Raw genomic sequence first — 20,919 nt, 5'->3', positions numbered from 1 at the left:
AAAGAGAGAAAGCGGGAAAGGCCTGGTCCCACATCACTAGGACTCTGCATCTAGGTTTCTCAGCAATGAATCTCAGCCCCAACCAAAATTTTTAAATCTTTATTTAAGGGGGCATAAAATTCTAAATATTTCTGCAAACACTTAACATGTTCCAAAAAAGTATATGAATAAAGAACTTGCTCTATGATGCAAAATATTACAATGGCAGATTAAATATTATCATAATCAGAACACTTAGGCTTGGTGAAGATGGTTTGGTAAAGCAAAAAGGCATCAGAAACATTAATATTGAACACAGGAGCCAATCTGAATGAACATATCTTGGCTTTATCTCATGATTTGACCATCAAAACAAAATTAAACTAATAACAATAGTAAAGGATTAGAACATAGAACATGAAGAAAGAATCTCAACTTATACAAACACTAATTTAAAATTCTGGAAAAAGGAACTGTTTCATACCACGATAAGGATAGGAGGAAAAATGGGAAAAGTAGCATGATTTTGCAAAATAGTAAAAGTTGATTTGGGCAATGACCAGAAATAAATGCTAAAATTTTTAAAAGCTTGAGAATTATGATAACACACAGAGTATAGCCTGAATGTATCTCAAGATACTTAATTACTTTTTTGTGAAGAAACATGGAAGATACCACAGTAACCAAATAATCCAATTTAGTATTTAGCTTATTCATGAGACCTATTAACAGTATGTGCATCCTTGTATGATGTACTGAAAAATCCTCAACGCTTCTGTTGTATTGCTACAAAAGATACACAATATAAATGTAATCATCAAACAAATGAAACTTGAAACAAAGCCTGTTATTTACATGAATAATAATAGAGAAGAGCTCTGGTTAATAGCCACTGATCATTCAGGATGTTGTCAGGGGTTCCCTTCATGTGACTCTTCTGACACATATCCACTTGTCACTTTTCACAGAGGTCACAATCATAGCTTTTCATAACTGAGGGATGTCTAACACAGGTAGATCCAAACCTGTAACAGCTCAGCAGAGAACAAGTTTTTTCTTCCTTGCAAAAGTCAGTTAGAGGAAACTTTTCCACACATTTCTTGAACCCTGACTCCTTCCATGTGCTACTCTTCCCTCATCGTAGGGAAAAGGAACAGCAGAGAAATATATAGAACGAAAACGTCTTCATGAAACTTGTTTTATCACTCACAGTCATATTCCACTACCTAAAATTTGATGACACTACCACATTAAGATGAAAGAGTGACTGGGAAATTTAGACTAGTCGTGGGCCTAAGGACAACAGTAAATGGTTATTGGAGACCATGCAGTATATGGCATAGGGGTCTCTTTTTATTAGATTTATTATTTATATGTATGACATTGTGGACTGACTTGGCAGGATTTCCCAAATCCATTACCTTTGTAAGATTTCTTTCATCTGCTTAATATCTTATGAGGTCTCTATTGCTCTACACATTTTCTCCTGTCCTGAGGAGGGTGTCTTTTGCTTGAAGTTGTCACACATTTATCACATTCTACATTTTCTTCATTGTGTGAATTCTCTATTCAGTGAGATTCAATCTTTGACAGAAAGCTTCACATATTCATTAAACAGTCAGTATTTATCCATAGTGGAAGACTGCAGATGGATGAATGCATACAGAATATTTCTTATATTCATTATCTTCACAATGCTTCTTTCCCCAGAGAATTGTCTGACTAAATTGTCCGAAAGGACTAAACTTATCCCTAGTGGTTGAAAGACTGTCTAGATACACTTTGAGGGTTTTCTTCCAGTGTGACTACTTGCTAATAACTTAATGTTATGTCCTCCCCAAATTCATGTGTTGAAATCTAATCCCAAAGGTGCTGGGATTTGGAGGTGATGAAGTCATTAGGGCAGAGTCTTTATTAAAGAGGCCCAGAAGAGTTCCCTTGCCCCTTCCTCCATGTGAGGAAACCGCAAGAAAATGGCCATATACGAATCAAGAAGTGGATCCACACTAAACACCAAATCTGCCAGCGCCTTGATCTTGGACTCTCCACTTTCCAGAAAGGTGAGAAATCAATGTTTGTTATTTAAGCTAACCACTTTGTGGTCTTTTGTATGATAGCCTAAGACAGTTCTCTTATATTTGGGGAGAGGCTTCCATGTTCATCAGCTTAATAAATTTTAGCCTCTCCTATAAGTTCTGCAATCTCTTCTGACCCTGACTTGTAACTTTCCCTACATTCATCTTTACAATTTATCCCCTGTGAGTTCTCTGATGTTCTTAAAAGAATGCTTCCTGGTGGAAAGCATTCCAAGATCCGTAACATTTTCAGGGATGTTTCATTTGTGTGAGTTCTCTGATATAATGCAAGATTTGATGTCTGGATGAAAGTTTTTCCATATTTATCACAATCATATCAAATTCCCTGTGAGTTTTCTGATGTTCTCTGAGGTTTGACTTCTGGTGGAAATCTTCCTTACTTCTATCACAGTTATAAGCTTACGCCCTGATGTGATCAAGAAGATCAAAATACGCAAGCCAAATTATTCCACTTTGGCAAAGAAGTATTTTGAGTGAAAGCAACTGAAAAACAGTACACAGAAAAACCTTTTCAGTTTCTCCCCATCTGCCGAAAAAAAGGGTATAAATCCTCCTTCATAAAGGTGTACCCCATCCCCTCTTTGGTATAAGCAAGAGGAGACAACTCCTATCATTGTAGATGGCCCCAACTAATATCTGCATAAACAAATCTTAATGAACTAACACTTATCTTCCATTGGTTTCCTCGTATATTGACCTTTCCAAAACTTACAAGTATAGAAGCTCTAAACCCTAATCCTTTGGTCACTTCTTCACAAATGTTTTGTCCTTTTGTTGAAATGGCATATAAGCCTCCAGGTCTGATCACGTCTTTGGAGTTCTCATTTCATTTATGTGAGGATCTCCAAAAGCATATGAAATCAACCATTTTCTCCTGTTAATGTCTTTCAATCTGCAGGGCTCCAGCCACTAAGAATAACAGAGCATAAAAAGTTTTTTTTCCTCCCCTTGGCTTTTAACCTCTGACAACTCTATGAAATTTTCCTACATTACCACTTTTATAGGATTTTTCACCTTTGTGAGTTTTCTGATGTTTTCATATGTGAGACTCATTGTAGAGAGTGTATAAATCACTACACTCCCCTGTGTGAATTGTTTCATACGTTCAATTTTGAGAGTTAAGTTGAAAACAAAACCTTTTTTGCATCAGTTACTTTTGTAGCATTTCTCTTTATATGCAGTCTCTGATGTATCATGAAGGCTGATTGCCAAAGAAAAAATTTCCCACATATCATACATTCACAGAGTTTTTCCCCTTCATGAATTCTCTGATGTCCTTTGAGGTATGACATGAAAATAAACTCTTTCAGATTCACAGGGTTTTTGTCCTGTGGTGAATGCTCAGATGTTTTCCAAGATGTGACTTCTGGCTGAAAGTTTTTCCACATTCATTGCATTCATAGGGTTTCTCCCCTGTGTGAATTCTCTCATGATTTCTAAGGCATGATCTCTGGCTGAAAGTTTTTCCACATTCAGCACATTCATATGGTTTTTCCCCAGTATGTATTCTCTGATGTACTCCAAGGCTTGACTTATCGGTATAAGTTTTACCACATTCATTGCATTGATAGGGTTTCTCCCCTGAGTGAGTTCTCTGATGTTTTCCAAGGCTTGACTTCTGGGTGTAACTTTTACCACATTCATTACATTGATAGGGTTTCTCCCCTGTGTGAGTTCTCTGATGTCCTTTCAGGTTTGACATGGAGGTGATAGCTTTTCCACATAAGTTACATTGATAGGTTTTCTCCCCTGTGTGAGTTCTCTGATGTCTTCTCAGGTTTGACACGCAGGTGAAAGCCCTTCCACATTCATTACACTTATAGGGTTTGTCCCCTGTGTGAGTTCTCTGATGCTCTCTGAGGTGTGACATGGTAATGAAAGCTTTTCCACACTCATTACATTCATACGGTTTCTCCCCTGTGTGAGTTCGCTGATGTACAACTAGGGTAAATTTCCGGGAAAAAGCTGTCCCACATTCATTACATTCATAAATTTTCTTACCTATGTGACTTCTTCGATGTAAAATGACGGATGACCTCTTTGAGAAGGATTCTTGACATTCATTACACTCATAGTGTTGTTCCCTCCCATGAGTTCTCTGTATATTGAACGCTGACTGAGAACTGAAAGTTTCGTTACATGTCTTATTATCACAAGATAGCTCTAATGCGTTAGTTCTCTGTTGTATGTTAATGGATGAATTGTGGCTCAGGTTTTTCCCACACTCAAGGGGTTGCAATCCTGTGTGACTTCTCTGATATTCTCTAAAATGTGCTTTTTGATCAAAAGTTTTCTCTCTTGTATCAGTTCTCTGAAGTTGAGAAATCGTCCCAAAATTACTCCCAATTTTATTACATTTATCTTCATGAAATTCACAGTGACTCTTCTCTGCGTGAAAACTTGCAGAAACAACAAGAGAAGATTTATCACCTAGTTTCCTTCCAAATTTATAATAAGATGCTTCTTTTGTGTAAGCACTGTTCCATGTAATAAAGGCAGCCTTATCATGCAAAGTATTACCACATCCATTACATTCAAAAGACTGCCCCAAAACAAGTTCCTCCACACCACTAAAAGTTTGCAAATTTTGACTGTAATCCAAAGAATTCTCTCCAGTATTTCTTCTCTCATTTCTAGTATTAGAGTGAGTTGCATTAAACTTATTAGTCATCTTTCTTGAGTAATTATGAGGAGCCAATTGGTAGAAATCCAAGTATGTAGGCCCGATAGTGTCATCTGCAGATAACATTTTTCTTGAAGGAACAATGTCTCTGCCCAGATTAAACAGTTTTCCTGAAACTTTCTCTTGTTCATTAGTCAATGGTCGGTTGGTGGTGAATAAAACTTGACATAAATGCTTGTCTTGATTTTCTTGGGTCTTGTCTAAATGATCAAGTCGCCAGTCTTCTAAACATGAGAAATTTAAAAAATGCTTATTAAATTTAACACATTTTTATGCCAAAAGTCTTACAGACATTTGCCCTACTATACATTTAACAGCTTTATTCCTTGCTAAGTCTTCGAACACTGTAGTAATTCCAAGTATATGTTAACTATACTCTCTTTCCTTGGGTGGCAGGAAGCTTGCTGTAAGTGGAAAAAGGGAAAAGAAATTGGAGTTGAATATCATGTGTACTTTGGCATTTTAAAATATAACTTACAAACTTGGTCATAAAGGAAAGGAACAATGAATTGAGAACCAAAGGTTTTAAGAAAGTTGGGTCCTGGGAACTGAAAAATATCAGAGAATGGTATAAATTCAATAGCAAACAATAAAAAACTCATGCTTAAGGGTTTTTAGAGGTTCCAGCAGAGAAAGGGTTTGGATAAAGTTGATTACGGGCAATAACGTCATAGAAATGGCGACGTGAGGTGAACCTCTTGATATCTCCCCAGCAATTTACAACAAATTGAACAACTATAATTCCACAAAGGAATCCTTGAACAGCAGACAGGCAAAACTAAGAGAAATGCAATTGAAAGCATCTAAAGATGGGCAAATTGGGCTAGTGGGAGAGATGGGAAGGGGTAAGTCGGAGACGTGGGCCGACCACAGGCTACAGGACATATGCAGACTGGAACTCCGAGCTCCGGAGGTACCACAGTTGCAGGAGAGGGAAGAATTCAGATTGCTAGTGCTTCCCTTATGGCGCACAGTCCTGCCTAAGGGATCAGCATGTAACACAGCTGAACCCCACCCTCACAGCAGAGACCTCGGAGCAAAGACTAAGGGAAGAAGGGTGAAAACAGTGGGTTAAACCCTCACTGCCCATCAGAGAATGGAAGGCTTATGCATGGAGCCTAGCTGACCTCTTCTCATCCTCCCAGAGCTCGCCCCACCCCCACCTTCCCAGTGCTAGAAGTGGAATGGTAGCACTGTCAGATCAAAAGAACAGAATATTTGCAGATTTGAGAACTGCGGCCTGTAGTCAGGGACTCATGGCCCAACTAGTTCTGGCAAAGGAGAAAGAGTGTTGGGTACAGGATGGACTGTGCTGGTGGTCACCGACATTGCTCTGGACCACCTATCACAACCCACCTGCCCCTGCCCCCACCTATCTGGGCGGATCTCTGCAGGGGTAAACAGAGCCGCTGAAATACACAGGCTCTGAATCTGGTTCAGGAAGAGCTTCGAAACTTCAGAAGCTCTCTACATCCCCCAACAGAGGCAGTACCGTGAGACCAAGGTGACGTGCTCAGAGTAGAAGCCCAACTTACAGGGAATCCCCCCATTGTGTGAGAAGCTGGAACAGCGTGAGAGAGAATAAAAGGCTGCAATTAGAGAGAGGCCACTCTACCAACACCTACTGGAAAGCAAAAGAAAGACCTCTTCCTATCAACCTGCTGCAGAACCTACTCATGTAGATGCCTAGGAAGAGAAACAATAATTCATTAATTGCCATGAATAACCAAGGTAACAAAGCAGGTCAGAAAGAAAATGAAAAGTTTCCAGAAAATGAATTTAAGTACATGGAAATATGTGACTTAAATGACAGAGAATTCAAGATTGCAGTTCTTTAAAAAGTCAACGAGATACAAGAAAACCATGAGAAGCAGTTTAATGAACTCAGAAACACAATCAAAGAACAAAATGAACATTTTACCAAAGAGATTGACATTTTAAAAAAGAACCAAATTGAATTTCTGAGATTAAGAACTAAATAGAAGAAATGAAAACTGAAGTACCAGCTTAGGTAATAGAGCCGACAAGATAAAGAAAAGAATCAGTGAAATCGAAGATAGAAATTTGGAAATGACAGAGATGGAAGAAGAAGAGAGAGTTGAAAGTTAAAAGAAATGAAAGAACTCTACAAGAACTTTCTGACTCAGAAAGGGCAATATAAGAATAATGGGCATACCAAAAGGAGAAGAAAGGGCGAAGGGAACAGAGAGTGTACTCAAACTAGTAGTCAACGAGAATTTCCCAAACTGTGGAAAGAACTGAATCCTGGAATCCAAGAAGCAAATAGAGCACCTAATTATCTCAACCCCAACAGACCTTCTCTAAGGCACAGTGTATTGAAGCTATAAAAAATTAACGACACAGACTCCTCAAGCCAGCCAGGGAAAAGAAGACGGTAACCTACAAAGGAAAGCCCATTAGATTATCATGAGATTTTTCAGCAGAAACTCTACAAACCAGGAAGGAGCAGACTAAAATATTCAAACTACTGAAAGAGAGAAATTATGAGCCAAGTATAACATATCCAGCAAAGATATACTTTAGATATGAAGGAGGAATAAAGGCCTTTTCATACATATAGAAGCTGAGGGAATTTTCTAACATATGACCTGCACTAAAAGAAATACTGGAGGCTATTTGACCTGAAACAAAAAAGCAAAAGAATACAAAACCAAGAGTAGAATTATGAACAGACAGACTGAAGCAGGAAATGGCAACCGGTACACCAAATAGGACACTACACACTTGAAGATAACATACAGGGTAAAGAAGAAGAAAAAAAAAAACATTTGAAAAAAAAAAGAAGAAAAAGACGACTTGCTACTGCAGCGCAGAAACCGACTCTCAGGATAAATAGGGATAATTTGTGACAACAAAAACATAAAAGGGGGCCGAGTAAAGGCCTGAACCGGAATACAGGAATGGAGAAAGTAAGCATGGTGAAGAAAATGGAATACTCCAAATATGAAACTTTCTTTTACATAAACTTAATGGTAACCACTCAAATAAAATCCAGAACTGAAATATATAATATATAAAAAAAGAAACAGAGGGGAAAATCATAGAATATCACCACACTGAAATAACAGCAACAAAAAGGCAAAGAAACAATGGAGACAGCATCCTACCAGAAAACCAAAGACAGAATGATAGGAAATCATCACATATCAATAATTACCCTAAATCTAAATGGACTGAACTCATCAATAAAAAGGCACAGAGTAGCAGAATGGATCAAAAAACTAAACCTAACCGTATGCCGCTTTCGAAAGACACATCTCAACCACAAGGACAAATACAGACTGAAAGTGAAAGGGTGGAAATTGACACTCCAAGCAAAAGGGATTTGGAGATAATCAGGTATAGCTATACTGATATCAGATGAAACAGACTTCAGGATAAAAAAGGTACAAGAGACAAAGATGGATATTTCACAATGATAAAAGGGACTGTGCAATAAGAAGATATAGCAGTCATCAATGTTTATGTCCCCAATCAGGGAGCATCGAAATATATCAAGCAACTACAAAAAAAGCAGGAAAAACAACAAATAGGTGGAGATTAAACACCATACATTTAAAGAACGACTGGGTCAAAGAAGAAATAACAGGAGAGATCAGAAGATACATAGAAACAAATGACAATGAAAATACATCCTACCAAAATTTCTGGGATGCAGCAAAAGCAGTCTTAACAGGGAAATTTATATCATTACAGGCCTATCTCAAGAAACAAGAAAAATCTCAAATAAATAACCTCACGTTAGAGCTTAAAGAACTAGAAAAAGAAGACAAATGAAACCCAAGCTCAGTAGGAGAAAGGAAGTAATAAACATCAGAGCAGAACTAAATGAAATAGAGAACAAAAAGACAATAGAAAAAATTAATGTGACAAAGAGCTGGTTCCTTGAAGAGATTAACTAAATTGACAAACCCTTGGCTAGACTCACCAAGATAATTAGAGAAAAGACACTAATAAACAAAATCAGATATGAAAGAGGGGAAATTATCACAGGTGCCACAGAAATATAAAGGGTCATCCAAGAATACTATGAGGACTATATACCACAAAATTCAATAACCTAGAAGAAATGGACAAATTCCTAGAAACATAGAGCCTTCCTAGGCTGAATCATGAAGAATTGGAAAACTTAAATAGACTGATCACCAGTAAGGAAATTGAATCAGTCATCCAAAACCTTCCCAAAAGCAAAAGTCCGGGACCAGATGGCTTCATTAGTGAACTCTACCAAACCTTCAAAGAGGATCTAATACCTGTCCTGCTCAAAATCTTCCAAAATATTGATGAAGACATTTGTCTTCTTTTTCTAGTATTCCCTAACTCATTTTATGAGGCCAACACTACCCTAATACCAAAACCTGGTAAGCATAACACAAAAAAAGAAAACTACAGATCAGTATCTCTGATGCAAAAATCCTAAACAAAATTCTAGCAAATCGAATGCAACAATGAATTAAAAGATTATTCATCACGACCAAGTGGGGTTTATCCCATGGGCACAAGGATGGTTCAACATATGCAAATCCATCAATGTGATACATCACATAAACAAAATAAAGGACAAAAATCATATGATTATATCAATTGATGCAGAAAAAGCATTTGACAAGATACAACATCCATTTATGATTAAAACACTTAATCAACTAGGTATAGAAGGAAAATACCTTAACATAATAAAGGCCATATATGACAAACCCTCAGCTAACCTCATAATTAACGGTGAAAAACGGAAGCCCTTTGCTCTACGTTCAGGAACACGGCAGGGCTGTCCCCTATCACCTCTTCTTTTCAACATAGTGTTGGAAGTCCTCACCAGAGCAATCAGGCAAGAGAAAGAAATAAAAGACATCCAAATTGGGAATGAAGAAGTTAAATTGTCACTCTTTGCAGACGACATGATGGTATATATAGAAAACTCTAAAAATTCCACCAAAAAGCTATTAGAAACAATCAATGAATACAGTAAAGTTGGCAGCTACAAAATCAACGTACAAAAGTCCATTGCATTCCTATATACTAACAATGAAATCTCAGAAAAAGACATTAAAAAAACAATTCCTTTTGCAACTGCAACAAAAAGAATAAAATACCGAGGAATAAACTTAACCAAGGATGTGAAAGACCTATATGCTGATAACTACAAGACATTTTTAAAAGAAACTGAAGAAGACACAAAGAAATGGAAAGACATTCCGTGCTCATGGATTGGAAGAATCAACATAGTTCAAATGACCATATTACTCAAAGCAATATACAGATTTAATGCAATCCTCATCAAAATCCCAATGGCATTTATTAAAGAAATAGAACAAAAAAAAATCATCATATATGTTTGGAACCACAAAAGACCCAAAATGGCCAAAGCAATCCTAAGAAAAAAGAACAATGCTGGAGGTATCACACACTCTGACTTTAGGTTGTACTACAGGGCAACAATAATCAAAACAGCATGGTATTGGCAGAAAACCAGACACACAGACCAATGGAATAGAATTGAGAACCCAGAAATAAAACCACATAAATATGGACAGATAATTTTTGACAATGAAGCAAAAAACATACAGTGGAGAAAAGACAGCCTCTTCAATAAATGGTGCTGGCAGACTTGGAAAGCCACAGGTAAGAGCACGAAACTGGACTGCTATCTGTCACCATGTACCAAAATTAATTGAAAATGGATCAAAAACTTAATCATAAGACCTGAAACAATAAACTGCATAGAAGAAAACATAGGTACTAAAGTTACGGACCTGGGTTCAAAGAGCATTTTATGAATTTGACTCCAAAGGCAAAGGAAGTAAAAGCTAAAATAAATGAATGGGACTACATCAAACTTAAAAGCTTCTGCACAGCAAAAGAAACCACTGAGAAAATGAAGAGGTAACCAACATAATGGGAGAAGATTTTTGCAAACAGTGCCTCCGACAAAGGGTAATATTCAAAATATACAAGGAACTCATACAACTCAACAAGAAAACAAACAACCCAATTGGAAAATTGGCAGAGGACCTGAAGAGACATTTCTCCAAAGTGGACATACAAATGGCAAATAGACATATGAAAAAATGCTCAACATCACTAATCATCAGAGAAATGCAAATAAAAAACACCTCACCCCGGTTAGAATGGCTATCAAGACAAATAGTAACAAGTGTTGGAGAGGCTGTGGAGATAAAGGAACCCTCATATACTGTTGGTGGGAATGAAGATTGGTGCAGCCACTATGGAAGGCAGTGTGGAGGTTCGTCAAAAAATTACAAATACCATTACCATATAAACAAGCAATCCGTCTCCTGGGTATTTACCCCAAAAATCTGGTAACATTTATACATGAAGACACGTGTGTTCCAATGTTCGTTGCAGCTTTATTTATGGTGTCCAAGACATGGAAACAACCAAAATGTCCTTTGATAGATGAATGGATAAAGAAGTTGTGGTATATGTACACAATGGAATACTATTCGGCAGTAAGAAAAGATGAAATAGGACCATTAGTGACAACGTGGGTGGATCTGAGACTATAATGCTAAGCGAAATAAGTCAGAAAGACAATGTAGAGAACCATATGATTTCACTGATATGTGGTATATAAACCAAAAACAACTAAAGAACTAGGCAAGAAAATGAGAAACAAAACCTCATAGACACAGACAATAGTTTAGTGGCTATCAGAGAGTCAAGGGGGAGAGGGGTGGTAGATGAGGGTAAAGGGGATCAAATATGTGGTGATGGAAGGAGAACTGACTCTGGGTGGTGAACACACAATGTGATTTATAGATGATGTAATACAGAATTATATACCTGAAATTTATGTAACTTTACTAACAATTGTCACCCCAATACACTTTAATTAAAAAAAAAAGAGAAAAGAAAAGGGCAAAGGGGAGTCAAATATGTGGTGACAGAAGGAGATTTGACTTTGGGTGGTGAACACACAATGCAATATGCAAATGATGCCTTATAGACTTGTACACTTGAAACCTATATCATGCTATTAACCAACGTAACCACAGTAAATTTAATAAAATTAAAAGAGCTAAGAAAAAGAACCCAGAAAAAAGTAAACACTCTATTATGGACATAAAATTCTAGAAGGGTAAACTATTGCAACAGAAAGTACATCAGTGGCTGACAGGAACCAGGGAAAGGGATCAAAGGAGAAAAATGACTGCAAAGAGCTACCAGAAATCTTTTTGGGGTGACAAAAATATTTTATATAATTATTTTGGTGGTGGTAGTCTATAGACATTTCCAAAACTACTCAAATTATACAATGAACATTACTGACTTTTAATTTCTGTTAATTACACCCCAATAAAAGTAATTTCAATATTAAGAGGGAGAGAGGGAAAACAGAATTGAATTCCAGAGGGAGTCAGGTGGTCAGGTCTGCTCACCCACACAGACCATGTGGCTGTAGATCTCCAGCATCACATCTCTGTAGAGGGCCCGCTGAGCAGGGCCCAGGTGCTGCCACTCCTCCTGGGTGAACTCCACAGTCACGTCCTTGAAGGACACTGAGGCCTGTAACAGCATATTTCTTACTCAATCACAAGGGTTCAGAAACAGGTGACATGGTAAATACCTTAGCAAACTAATTTTTATCAGAATTACTGTTGAGAATTTAAAACAACTTTTATAACAGAACCCTATGATGGCGTATCACTGTCTTACACTGTAAGGGTACTCACATAATTGGTACAAAGATTAGTCTCATGCCCTGATATATTTGTATTTATTTCTAAATTACATACCATAGACTGTCAATTAATATACTAATGATAAAGCTTAGGGACTTGTGTTTTAGATACAGTTTTATAACCAGGAGTCCTGTCATCTTTTCCTGTGCCCTAGTGGACTGTCCTGAGCACTCTCTAGGGTACACACACCCACTTGGAGTTCTCTGCTAGAGTAATAGGGAACCAACAAAAAGACACAGGTAAGCACTGGAGATTTTACGCATCATCAGATTTGGCTTTTAGATGCAATGCTGTGCAACAGTGGAGAAAGTTTTACTTAGCAAAACAGAAGACACCAATTTAAGGACCTTGAGGGCATTATGCAAAGTGAATCAGTCAAATGCTACATGATTTCTCGGATGAAGGATGAACAATTAAGTTCGCAAATTTTGGCAACGATGTTGCTAACCTTTTTTGATATCAGAAGGATTATTCATTATGAATTTGACCAACTGGACAAACAGTTAACCACATGTACTATTTCGAAGTGCTGAAAAGGCTGCATGAAAAATTTAGACGACCTGAACTCTTTGCCAACAATTCATGGCACTTGCATCACGACAATGCACCAGCTCACATGCCAATGTCTGTGACGCAGTTTTTTGACAGTAAACAAATAACTGTATTGGAACACCCTCCCTACTCACCTGATCTGGCCCCCAATAACTTCTTTCTTTACCGGAAGATAAAGGAAATATCGAAAGGAAGACATTTTGATGACATTCAGGACATCAAGGATAACATGACGACACCTCTGATTAGGGTGCCTGGGCTGATGACCATTCCAGAAAAAGACTTCCAAAATTGCTTTGAAGGGTGGACTAGGTACTGCTGGTGGTGCATAGTTTCTGATGGAGAGGGCTTCGAAGGGGACCATAGTGATATTCAGCAATGACATATGTAGCACATTTTCTAGGATGAGTTCGCGAAATTAATTGTCAGACATCGTATATGTGGAGAGTACAAAGAAACAAAAAAACACATGAGGTCATAGTGACAATAGATTGGTGGTTGCCAGAGGCAAAGGATGATGGGTAGGAGAAATGGGTGAACTGTTTTTCTTTTGTTTTTTTAGTTCACATAACTTAAAAATTAAAAAGAAAGAAAAATGACGTATGGCAACAAATCCATTAACGAGAAAGGAACAAATTTTTGATCATTATGTTTCTTCACAGCTGTATCTAGAGAAGCCACATGAGCAGCTGGGTAAATGCTGATGACACTGTGAGATAAGGGAAAATATGTATACAGATGCCCGAGTTCCGATGATTCGACTTAAATTTTTACTGTTATGATACTGTGAAAGTCATACACCTAATAAATTACATGAGCTAGTCAACACTTTATAACTCTATCGGCTGTGTGTCAGATGATTTTTGCCCAACTGGAGGCTAATATAAATGTTCTGAGCATGATGAAGGGAGACTAGGCTAAGCTATGATGGCCGGTAGGTTAGCTGTACTAACTCCATTTCTGACTTACGACATTTTCAACTTACAACGGGTTTATCAGGATGTAACCCCATCCTAAGCAGAGGAGCATATGGATATATGGGTCTCCGCCCCTGGTTCCCAGTACAGAGCTCCTAAAACCCTTGTAAATTCCTAAGTGATAAGAGCACCAGGAGCATCGTTTGTTTTAATGAGGTGACTGTGGGTGGGCTCCAGGATGGGCACTGGTCACCAGAAAGACCAAGCCATAATCGGAAGCTTGGAATTTTCAGCCCTGCCTCCCACTTCTCTAGAGAGGAGAGAGAGGATGAAAATAAAGTTAGTAAGTGATCATGACTACAGGATGACTCCTCCAAAAACCACAAAAGTACGCATTTGGAGAGCCTCTGGGTTGGTGAACATAACAGCCACGTATCAGGAGAGGGATGCACCCCAACGCTATGGGGACAGAAGCTGCTGTGCTCAGGACCCGCCCAGACCTCACGTTATGTATCTCTTCATCTGGCTGTTCACCTTTATCCTTCACCATGTTCTTTAATAACCCGGTAAATGCCTTTCGCTGAGTGCTGTGAGCTGCTCTAGCAAATTAATCAAACCCAAGGAGTGGGTTGTGGGAACCTCACATTTATAGCTGATTGGTCACAAGCACAGGTGACAACTGGGACTTGCAGTTGGTACCTGCAGTGGGGTGGGAGCAGTCCTGTAGAACTGAGCCCTTTACCTGTGGGATCTGATGCTATCTCCATGTACATAGTATCAGATCAATTAAATTGTAAGATGCCAACTGGTGTTGCACACACTTACTTGGTAGGAGAACAGAACCCACACATTTGGTGACCAGAAGTGTCAGAAGTAACATATTCTGTGTGAGGTGTAAAGGAGACACACAGGAGGGACGACAACTGGGTTTCTCTAACTCCGCCATAAGCTGAGATTAGAAGAACAAAAGCAAGGGAATGGGTAGAGGTTCATGTTGAGACGGATGTTCTTCATTTGCACTCAAGACACCTACCAACAAAGAGATGGAATTATACACTGCAGTGTTGGTTATATGATTTTGGAACATAAAAGGGAGGTCTAAAATTGACGTATAGAGTCATTGGAATCACACACAAAATTAGAGCACATTTTGAAGATAGAAAGGTAGATTCTAAAACTTTTAGAAAGAGGTAAAGGATTTACACTGTCCAGTACAATCATGAAAACAGAATAAGGTTGAGAGATTCACAATGCTGATTTCAAGACTTAGTTTAAAGCAACTGTAATCGGGCCAGTGAAGTATTAGCAAAAAGATTGACACGTATCAACAGAACAGACCACTGACTTGAGAAACAGAACCACAAATAATATAACATCAAATGATTCCCAACAAAGGTGCCAAAGCAATTCAGTGGGGAAGGTATATTCTTTTCAACAAATGTTGTTGGTATTATCAAACACGCATAACCAAAAGTAAATAATCTTGATCTATACCTTGCATTATAAAAGTTAACGCCAAAGATCATAGACTGTAATTATAAAACTTACAAAAACAAGACAGAAAATCATTGTAACATTAGTTTAAGAAGACTTTTTTACATATGACCAAAAAAGCATAACTAATAAAAGTCTAAAAAAATCTGAGAACTTGATTGACTGAACAGTTATGCTCTTTGAAAGATACATGGTTAGAGAAAAACAGGAGACAACTATGATCTTGAATAAACATACTTGGTACTCAAAATATTCACACAACAATCCCCTGTAAACAACTTTTATGAAATAAAATACAGGGGAAGAAAACATTACACAAAGGGAAAAAAAAAAAGGAATGAAAGTCACTTCTTTTTATGAGACTAATATAAGCCTAACACCAAAATTAGATGGAAACGCGGGAAAAGGAAATGATAAGCTACCTAAATATGATACAGATACTTCTTTATAAGTACAAGAAGAAAGATCCCAGCAACCTTTCAGCAAGGAGGGTGCATACAGGAAATCAACCAAGAATTAATATTAGAAAATTAATTTAGCTACTCAAAATATTTATAGATTAAAGGAAGTTAAGTTCTGTCTGTATTTTAATGGATACACAAAAAGTACTTAATATAATTTGACGTACATTCATGACTACAATGAAATCTCAGGATACTGGCAATTAGAGGGAATATACAAATCAAAGGTTAGTTACCAAGACCCCACAACAAACACCAGAGCTAATGCTGACACTGTGTATATTTTCCCTCAAGACTGGTTTTATTTCTAGTTCTCCTTTTGCATTGAATATATGTACCCTTATGGGCCTCATAAATCCATTACAATGCAGTGTGGGAAATGAACAAAGTGCTCACCTGAGATGTGTTCATTCTGCTGCTCTGGGGAGAGTGTAGAGAACTGGGAGGTCAGGGAAGGACCCTGCAGGGGAGGCACCACCTGTCCACATGAGACAGGAAGTGGTCACACGGACAAAACCACACAGCTTTTCATTGACTCAACTTCTCTCTGGTTAAAGAACAATATAGTTGATTTTCTGAATGATTAACATAAACAACTTAGTTACAATAGAGTACATACAGGATAAGGCATTGCTTTTTCACTAATATTAACATGAAATACTCAGGCTGCATCACTGAACTCTTTTCCTATTAACACTGCTTATATCTCTAAGGAGAAAATCCACAGAAAGACCAGTAAAAGGAATATGGAGGGCTTGAAGGCAGGAAAGTTTCATTTTGACTTCCGGAAAAATGGCGGCGTGAGGTGAGCCTCTGTAAAGCTCCCCTGGAATTTACAACGAATCGAACAACAAAAACTCCACAAAGGACTCCCTGCACAGCAGACAGGCAACATGAAGAGGCCCACAACTGACTGAAATCACCTACAGGTGGGTGATTCGCGCGAGTGGAGGGAGGAGGAAAGGGAGAAGTGCGCAGAGACGGAGACGAGCGGGCGGAGGACGCAGACCTAGCTCAGTGCGCCCAGCTCGCTGCTTCCCGGAACCACCGCAGCTGTGGGAGAGGGAAGAACTCGGACTGCTAGGGCTCCGCCAGGGCTCCACAGGGCTGAGGGGACAGCATATAACACGGCTGAACCCAACGCTCACGGCAGAGACCTCGGAGAAAAGACTGAGGGAAAAAGGCTGAAAACGGTGGTTTAAGCCCGCACTGCCGAGCAGAGAACGGAGCCTTAGGCACTGAGACTAGCCGCCCCCTCCCTCCCCTCCCAGAGCTCGCCCCGCCCCCACCTGCCCGGTGCTAAAAGCGAAACAGTAGCAATGTCAGATCAAAACAACAGAAAATTTGCTGTTTTGAGAACTGTGGACTGCAAACACAATTTCACAGCCCAACTAGTTCCAGCAAAGGGGAGGGAGCTGTGGAAGCAGGACCGGCAGTGGTGGTGGTCGCCGCCATTGCTCTGGGCCACCTCTCACAACTCACCCCGCCCCTGACCCCACCTATCTGGGCGGATCCCTGCAGGAGTAAACAGAACTGCTGAAACCTACGGGCTCTGAATCAGGAGCTGAAAGAGCTTTGGAACATCAAAAGCTCTCCGCATACCCACCGGGACACTGCGCCCTGTGACTTAGATGAACTATTAACAGAGGAGAAGCCCGTCTCCCAGGGAATCCCCCCATTGTGTGAGAAGTTGGAATAGTGCAGAGAAAACATAGCACTACCGTGTGGGAGAAGAAAAATAAGTTGCAGTTGGAGAAATAATAAAACACTCTACCAACAAGTACTGGCAAACAAAAGAAAGAGCCCTTTCAATCAGCCTGATGCAGAAGCCCCCCCTGTAGATGTCTAGGAAGAGAAATAGTAAACCAGTAATCGCCATGAATAACCAAGACAACAAGATAACTCAGAAAGAAAGTGAAAAATCTCCAGAGAAGGCACTTAAAGATACAGAAATATGTGACTTAAATGACAGAGAATTCAAGATTGCAGTTCTGAAAAAACTCAACGAGATACAAGAAAACACAGAAAGGCAGTTAAAGGAACTCAGAAACTCAATCAAAGAACAGCATGAGCATTTTACGAAAGAGATTGAAATCTTAAAAAAGAACCAAATAGAATTTCTGGAGATTAAGAACTCAATAGAAGAAATTAAGAATGAAATAACCAGCTTAGGTAGTAGAGTTGACCAGATGGAGGAAAGAGTCAGTGACATCGAAGATAGAAACCTGGAAATGACACAGAGAGAAGAAGAAAGAGACTTGAGACTTAAAAGAAATGAAAGAACTCTACAAGAACTTTCTGACTCCATCAGAAAGAGCAATATAAGAATAATGGGCATACCAGAAGGAGGGGAACAGAGAATATATTCAAACAAATTGTCGATGAGAACTTCCCAAATTTGTGGACAGAACTGGACCCTCGAATCCAAGAAGCAAATAGAACACCTAGTTACCTCAATCCCAACAGGCCTTCTCCAAGGCACATTGTATTGAAGCTGTCTAAAATCAACGACAAAGAAAGAATCCTCAAGGCAGCCAGGGAAAAGAAGACGGTAACATACAAAGGAAAGCCCATTAGATTATCATCAGATTTTTCAGCAGAAACTCTACAAGCCAGGAGGGAGTGGAACCAAATATTCAAACTATTAAAAGAGAGAAATCATGAGCCAAGAATAATATATCCAGCAAAGATATCCTTTAGATATGAAGGAGGAATAAAGACCTTTCCAGACATACAGAAGCTGAGGGAATTTTCTAATACACGACCTGCACTACAAGAAATACTAAAGGAGGCTATTCGATCACCATCAACAGGGATAATTTGTGGCAACCAAAACTCAAAAAGGGGGAGAGTAAAGGCCTGAACCGGAATATGGGAATGGAGAAAGTAAGCGTGCTGAAGATAATGGAATACTCTAAATATCAAACTTTCTTTTACATAAACTTAAGGGTAACCACTCAAAATAAATCCAGAATTGAAATATATACTGAAATAAAAGAAGAAACAGAGGGAAACATCATAGAATACCACCACACAGAAATAATAGACAACAACAAAAAGGCAAAGAAACAATGGAGACACAGCCTTACCAGAAAACTAAAGATAGAATGACAGGAAAGTTTCATTTTAGTTTTGATTGGGCTAAGTTTCTTAAAAGGTCCTTTTCATAAGATGTTTTTGGTGACTTCCTGTGAGAAACTGAACTGCACTTGTTTTCCTCCTGGCTCTGTCACAAACTGCGTTTTCCTTGGCAAGTCACTGTAACCTCTCTGGTCCAATTTCTTTAAAGCATTCAAGAGTCAGAAGTATATAGCCAAGGAAAACTCTTCAGGATCCATCGTTTTGGGATTCTGTGAGGTCAGGATAAGTCAATGGCACATGGATACGTGTGAGAGCAGGACAATGTTGTAAAGAGTGAAGAGACGGGAGCAGGGGACCACTGAGCAATAGTGGAAAAACAATTTCCACCTGGTGTCTGGTTGCCACTTACCCCAGACCTCATCCTCACAAACTCTCCCACAAAATGACGTTCCTTGGGCAGTATACTCCTGGGCCACCCCAGCTCATCCCCAACTCAAAGCTGAACCAAATCCTCCACCTCCACTGTCACACCAGTGTGGTGGCTACAGTACCGTGGCAGTATCTCCAAACCAGGCAGAGGGGCAAGAACTTCTGACCGTGCAAAGTTAGGACCTGCTGTTTCCTGTGTTCTTTTTCCTCAGCTCTGAAGCTCTGGTGAGGAAAGAACAGGGCTGTTCTCTTCCAGGGAACATTCCTGTTCCTAGAGCCCATCCGATTCCTACATCACAGGCGCTGCTTTGTTCTAAATAAATGTTTCCCAAAATCTGGGAACTGGCTCTGGGAAACAATTCTCTTTAGGGTCACAAATCTTACACTTTTGGAATCCTATAATTTCAGACGTAAAACACAGACAACCTGCCAGTGCAGGAAGAGCTAGGAACCTCTGTCTGACCTCAGAATTCTGATGAGACACCAGAAATCCCAAAATACACTTGACAGTGCTGAGAGTCCATTCACATTGAGATTCACTTTCAATGTCAAGTGCTGTGAAGGATGTAATGATGGTTTTCGGAAGGTGCTATATTTAGATGAATCCTGAGATTGAAAGCACACTTGCTCCTAAGTGGAAGCTCCCTCACCATAAGCTTGTGTCCTGAGCATATCGCTCCACCAACCTGAGCCTCAATAGTTTTCTTCTATTTTCATGCGGATGGGTATGCCTACCTCATATACTGGATTTGAGGTTTACATAAGTCACCCAGGGAACAGGAAAAACCTAAGTGTCTTCTGAACACAATGGCAGTTGTTATTTACTCAGTTGGCTATTTGCTTCATAGGCGAGAACCTCTCAGAACGCCAGTTTTCCAATGGGAAACCGGATTCTGACGCAGGTTCCTTCTGTCGCCCCCGCCTAGGTGACAGAGCTGGACTTGACCCGATAGTTTTAGCTCCAGAGTTTCTCTCATGAGACTCACCGCCCGCGCTTTCTGGCTCTCATGGTCTCATTATAAACGCGCTTTCCCCTCCTGCGGATCAAACTGGGTTTTCTCCTTTCCGGCTGCAGGTGGGGCCAGGCACAAGGTCCCTACACCCCGGCCGCACTGGGCTCCTGCTCCTGACCGCGCTCAGTCCTATCTGCGCCCCGGGAACTGAAAGGGCCGGTTTCCCCCAATAGGTAGGTACCGGCCGGCTCTGCACTGAAGATCCCACCTGGGGGGTTCCCGGGACCTCCCGTTCCCTCTTCCACAGACACAAGGCCCCACGCGCTTCACGCTGGTCTCCAGGTCTGTGCCCAGATTCCCATCACCCCCGCGCTCTCACTTTCGATGCGAATCCTCCGCGTCCGCGTGGAAGACGAGGTCCACGATGTGTTGTTTTCCAAGCGACCACAGACAGAGCAGAAGCAGGGAGGCGGGACTAGAGCTTTACAGAAGCCGATGGAGCCCAGAAGACCGGATCCCAGGGTCCTGCGCGGCCAGCCAGTTCCATAGA

The 20,919-nt window shown here is 39.7% G+C and overlaps 1 protein-coding gene and 1 long non-coding RNA gene across 2 annotated transcripts in view; both read right to left on the bottom strand.

The window, feature by feature from the left end:
* Nucleotides 1-20,919, bottom strand: part of LOC109439571 (zinc finger protein 510) — a 283,485-nt gene that overhangs the window by 24,883 nt on the left and 237,683 nt on the right. The gene's annotated exons all lie outside the window — the stretch shown is intronic.
* Nucleotides 84-20,736, bottom strand: LOC109439865 (zinc finger protein 782). The gene is given in 6 exon segments (XM_074330276.1): nt 84-3,407; nt 3,409-4,982; nt 5,139-5,162; nt 12,180-12,306; nt 16,303-16,384; nt 20,611-20,736. Coding segments are annotated over 5 exon segments (1,815 nt in total). The 5' UTR covers nt 16,318-16,384; nt 20,611-20,736; the 3' UTR covers nt 84-3,332.

This window comes from Rhinolophus sinicus, linkage group LG04 (assembly GCF_036562045.2).
Source record: "Rhinolophus sinicus isolate RSC01 linkage group LG04, ASM3656204v1, whole genome shotgun sequence".
Classification (NCBI taxonomy): Eukaryota; Metazoa; Chordata; class Mammalia; order Chiroptera; family Rhinolophidae; genus Rhinolophus; species Rhinolophus sinicus.
The sequence above is the reverse complement of the archived record's forward strand: the minus strand, read 5'-3'. Positions and strand labels throughout refer to the sequence as shown.